The 5,823-nt window shown below is 35.4% G+C and overlaps 1 protein-coding gene across 1 annotated transcript in view; it reads right to left on the reverse strand.

Moving 5' to 3' along the window:
* LOC107589712 (protein phosphatase Slingshot homolog 2-like) overlaps positions 1-5,336 on the reverse strand; it is a 27,396-nt gene extending 22,060 nt beyond the window's left edge. Inside the window, exons 1-2 of the mRNA XM_016278214.1 lie at positions 5,163-5,336; positions 1,115-1,158 (exon numbers count right to left, since the gene is read on the reverse strand). Coding sequence (XP_016133700.1) covers positions 1,115-1,158; positions 5,163-5,225 — 107 coding nt within the window. The 5' untranslated portion in view covers positions 5,226-5,336. The remainder of the gene's footprint in view (positions 1-1,114; positions 1,159-5,162) is intronic.
* Positions 5,337-5,823: the final 487 nt, after the last annotated feature.

Consider the following 5,823-nt stretch of genomic DNA (forward strand, 5'->3'; position numbering starts at 1 on the left):
ACTCTTGCAATTATATATATATACATATATATATATATATATATATATATATATATATATAACAAAACATATACAGATACAGATACATAACAAAACAAAACAAGTCTAAACATTAATTAATTACAAATATGACTGAATGGGCTATGTTCAAAGTCAAATATAAGCCGATAAATGCACAACTGTGACTAAAACTCAATTTTTTCCCCATTTCCTGCACTAATTTTGGGGGTAAATGGAGTTAAATACAACAAAATGTAGAGATCAGAGTACTACAATTTTATTAGTTTTTATTAGAAAATTTGCCAAAATATTTCAATAAATGAACAAGCACAGTGTAGGAAATGCGTAGATTTTTGGATGCCATTTAAATTCTGGATAAATCAGATTTTGTCTGGGCTTATGTTCTCATTTGATGTCCGATTTAGCATAAACCACAATGGTGATAGCATGAAAGAATTGGTTAATCCAAAACAAGAAACAGATGCAAAACAAACAAGTCTGATGTCACTTCCATACGTGTGTACTCTAAAATACACAAATATTACTGACCTCAGATACAGAAAACTGATATTCATGCAAATATTGTAGTGTACTGGATTGCATACTGGTGTACTGGTCACGTACACACTAGTCACAGGTCACCATCTTCCTGGTTTCACTTACATAATATCTAACTAATTAAAAAAAAAAAAACATTCTTAGTCTGAGATATTGATTGTGACATCATCTGAAATCCTAGCTCGATTTCCACTCTTACTTTAGTTTGATTTCTTCACTAAGCCTATATCTGGCCAAAACAGGCAGATCAAGCAATGCAGTTACGCATTCTGAACTTGAAACAAACATTAAAGCTCAAAAGGTGGCAGGGTTTGAATATTAAAGTCATGTTCCGCTCATTAGTCATGTACTGTTCAGAACACTCCCCCTGGTTCAGAACACTCCCCCTGGTGGAGATACTGCATATCATAAATTGGATTAAAACTAAAATGAATGCTCTCCTCAAAAACAAAGACGACGGTTCAGAAGTGTGGTTATGAATAAGAGAGACATAAATGTGGATTTTAACAAGCTGATGGATGAACAGAAGAGGTTATATGCAGGCCTGTGGACGTACCTCCTGGGCTGAGAGCGCCGGTCATCTTCAGCACTGCCTGCCTCCTGCAAAAAGAGAAAGAGAGAGAAAAAAGAGATACAATGGTCAGACCTCAAGTGCATTCACATTCACATGGTGGTAAAGCATGAAATTCAATCCACTCAACTTACTGTAACCACACTCCTGCCGGTATCTGCAACGTTAGGCTGATAAACTGATCTTTTTTTTTCATTAAACGTTAGCATTAAACATCAGCAAACAACAGAAATGACACAAAAATGTATTCCCCACTGCTGGAAATGTATTGCCAGATTTTTAATGATTAAATGATAATTCATATTTTTCTAATTTAGCAAAAAACTGAACTGCCACATGAAACAGCAACATGCCTTTCTAACATGGCTAGAAAACCAGTTAACAATTATTGTTCATCAAGTCAACTAACATAATCAGTATTCATCAATATTCAATTAGATTCATTTTTAAATCATATGCACACCTACAAATAAAAAAGTATAAGTCTAGATACACTACCATTCAAATTTATTTAGTTTTTAAAAGAAGTCTCTTACGCTCATCAAGGCTGCATTCAATTGATCAAAAATACAGTAATACCGTGAAATGTATTGTGACAATTATTACAATTTTCAAATTGTATTCTAATTGTATACATTTTAAAATGTAAGTTATGAGCAGTCATTACCTTGTCTTGAGTGTCACATGATCCTTGAGAAATCAGAATATGCTGATAGAAATTTAATATGCTGATTTGTTGCTCAAGAAGATTTTATCAGCATTATCAATGTTAAAACAGCAGTGCAGCATTTATTTGAATTAGAAATAAATAAATAATAATAGCCCCAAACTTTTGAACGGTATGCTGAATAAAATCAGCATATAGTAGGTGAGGGCCATCATAAAGATGAGGACAGGCACTCCACAAACACCTCATTACCCAACAAAATAGAGGGGGATGTTTATTCAAAACAACTTCTCCATCTGCAGTCTCATTATAGAAGAGAATATTCTGTCTACTTACTAATGAAAAGTCAAGCCTTGCTTCTTATCGTGCAAGCAGCTTGCACATCCCCGTCTTCCAGTGACTGTTATCTTGCAAAACTAAACCTTCTCACTCATATTTCCAAGCTAAGCCAAACAGACATATACGCACACACAAAATTCACAAATAGATATGTGATTACTGCAAAGCCTCAGGATTCCTCTGCTCACAAAGGCCCTGTGTTTAATCCATGCTGCCTGTCTCAGTAATCCCAATCCCAGTGTATGTTTTCTCAGGGATCAAACAGCCAACCCATGCTGCACATGGACATCACAACCCAGCACTTCATAACAACACTGCTTATGGTAAATAAGATGTAGTCAGGCACAAGTCAAACTACAATCCCCATATGCTATTGGCAAAAACATGCTGAGGCAGCAAACAACAGTGTGAGATAAGCTGCACTGCAGTGCCATGAACTCAAGGTGTCTGTGACAAAGTATATTGCTTTAGTAATATGAAAATGTACAACAATGTAACTATTTCGATTTATTTGAGAAAGGTTAATTTGCTAACCAAATACCAGCTCACAGCATGTAAAGTTTGCATGCGGGCACACATCACAACTGGCATCAAGCTTGACATACTAATAAGGTCCGCTGGGATAGGTTCACTGAGGATAATGTCTGGAAAACCTTGAGGCATCTCACAAGATGACTCACATGGATGCCTCAATGGGGTCACATGACAGGAGTAGCGTAATGGGGGGGGGGAGCTCATTTCACTCACGTAACCTAATTTTCCTATTTGGTTGTGTGGCCTTTAGTGCTAACCCAGATATACACTTAAGATTTTAGGTCAGCCTATCTTAAGGCAAATTTTTTGAGGCAGGTCGTCCCAATTTTAGGACTCAAGGCAAATAATAAAACACTTAATTGAATTTATAACAGCTTTCAGTTGAAAGTCTGAATGCACTTACAGTATGTTCAGAACAGCATACTACCATATTATTTTCCAATTGCATCAGTATGCAGTATGCATACTGTGCATAATATGGATTTATCATGGGTTTGACAATAAACTGAAGATTTGAGTTAAACTGTTTTTTTAACTTTACTTATTCAAAATGTGATTTCAAAATACCACATCACTCGTTCAGTTTTTGTTATATGTATCCTACCCAATATCAACCATGATCACAACCTCATCTGACTCATTACTGGATAAGACAGCCAAAATTTGAGACATTTTAACCCTATAGAACCTACTGCATCATATTTGGGACATATTATTGGGAGATATGACAACTGATATTTATATGCATTTCATGTAAGTTTGCTATACTGTTATAAAGATCTAATTTATTAACATTACACGTACACATCAGAATTTCATCTTACTTTTACTGCTGCTATATAAATGTCAACAACTGAACCAAACTACATATTTTTTGCTCAGTTTGGCCCTCTGAATAAAACTGATGTGTTTTTTTTCTTCCAAGTATGCGCTTTATATTCTCACATATGAAACTGTGACTCATAAAAGCTTGATGTATCAAATATGATACTTAGGGAAAAACACATATGCAAAGATTAGATTTTTTTACTGAATATGATTTCATATACGACTTAATAAAAAGACAGAGTTAATAAAAAAAAAAGAAGCTTTTATTTATAAGATGATAACCGGACGGTACTAACTGAAATATGCAATTTAATATTGTCAGTTAACAACAATGTAGACTAGAAAACTTATATATTTAGTGTTTAAAGATAATAGATAATAATAATAATAATAATTAAAAAAATAAAAACTTATGCCCATATCTAAATACTCATTCGAGTTGAAAAGGATGGTTTGGGGTATGGAACTGAGCTGCAGGGCTTAAATATCGTAATTTCATGCCATGGAGAGAGTCTTACGGTCACAGAAAATTGCCCCTTGTGCATCATAAAATGTAACAAAACATGATGTGGGCTTTACAGAACTAACCCACTTTTCATGCACCTTTACATCAGCAAACGTATTCAACTGAACAGTGTTGTCCACATCTCAAAATAGTGGCTATAAGACATATAGACTTTGTTTACAATAGCATACTACCATACTATTACTGTTTCTGCAGTACACAATGTGTATAAGTATACACAAGCATTTACAGCCACAATTTTTTGTGTTTTTCAACACTTTATTGATAGAACATGAAAGCTTAGAACATGTTTTGCATGAAAGCTCATCACACTGCATCTCTGAGAGTTGTCGATAGGCACAAGCAAAAGATGTGGCAACTCATTGTCAGTCTGTGCAAAACAGGCAAACATTACAGGTGTATGACACATGCCATTTGAACCACAAATCTTGTGAAGATGTTGACAGTGAGTTTGTGAGAAAACCTTGAGGCATTTCAGAGAAATTAGGAAGTGGTATGAAACCACTGGGCTGGGCTACTTTATCAAATTGCAACAGTTGTTGAGAAAAATATAGAGTCTGCATTACTGGATCAGGACAAAACATCCACAAATTTGTACAAAAGGTACAAACTTTAACCTCAACCGAGGCACCCAGTGAAGTGGCACATATTCCAAATATATCTGTGAGGTTTTGGGAAAATAACATAAAATCTATGTATTTTATGTGCTTTCGCCATATTTCAGGTTTAACTAAGAAACTTCCACATTTTTAATAGTCGAACTATATTAATCAAATGCAACAGAATGACAGTGCAGTACAATAAAGTTTCTGAAGTCCAGATGTCACTGAATATGTACTGCAGATCAGCAGCTAGCAACTAGCTAACAAAACTACAAAAAACACAACCGCCTTTCCTACCTAATAACTCGTCAACTTTAAAGGAACAACGTTTTAGTGATTTTAAAATAACGTTAAAAAATATCAAGCATTGAACTGCGAACGCTTAAACACAACAAAGCATGACCGGCTAGTTTCATATCTACCACTAAAGTAGTACCGTTTCTGCGCATGCGCAGACCTAGCTGCCGCTATAGCTCGGACATGAATAAAATCATTTAATAAGTAGAAACAAACAGTTGAAATAGATAAGAAACTCACCGACACGCATGGACTAGAGGTTGTACTAGGGGTTGGCGACCGCTGTACGGTGACCAGCGCCATTCAAGGTCCAGGAACACAAGATGTAAGAGAAGGTAGCGGCGAAACTCAACTCATTTGGTGCCGTCGCACAGAAAGATGTGCTGCGTCTTCGAGGTCGCTCGCTTCTGTTCGCTCTGCGCATGCGCGATGCTTACCAGCTGTCAAACAGTAACTTAATAAAGGGCTGAGGCGTCATTCCTCTGCTGTTAGTTAGCTGATCTCTCTCTGAATTCTTTTAAATGACGCTAAATGATGCACTGCCATGGAAATAACGACATAGTTGAAAGTTTTGTCTGTGCCAGCTGAGTAAAGCAATTTGAAACAATTTTCTCTTCATTCTTTTATAATTACTGTAATGGGGAACAGGGAGTGTTGTTAAAATTGAATGAGTTGTAACATCATCAGCTATTAAAGCTTTACAAGACAAAGAAGAAGAAGAAGAAGAAGAAGAAAGTAGCCTTTTCAGGTCTATAAGCTTGAGTTTGTTACTTGAATTTGTTTAATAATGTTCAACTTTTGAGGCAGAGTGCTTCCTTTAATATGTTTAATCAAAATGTTTAAAATGAAATATGTGCTGTTGGGGGACGGTATATATATATATATATATATATATATATAT

The sequence above is a fragment of the Sinocyclocheilus grahami genome, unplaced genomic scaffold (genome assembly GCF_001515645.1).
Source record: "Sinocyclocheilus grahami isolate Dianchi unplaced genomic scaffold, SAMN03320097.WGS_v1.1 scaffold119.1, whole genome shotgun sequence".
Classification (NCBI taxonomy): domain Eukaryota; kingdom Metazoa; phylum Chordata; class Actinopteri; order Cypriniformes; family Cyprinidae; genus Sinocyclocheilus; species Sinocyclocheilus grahami.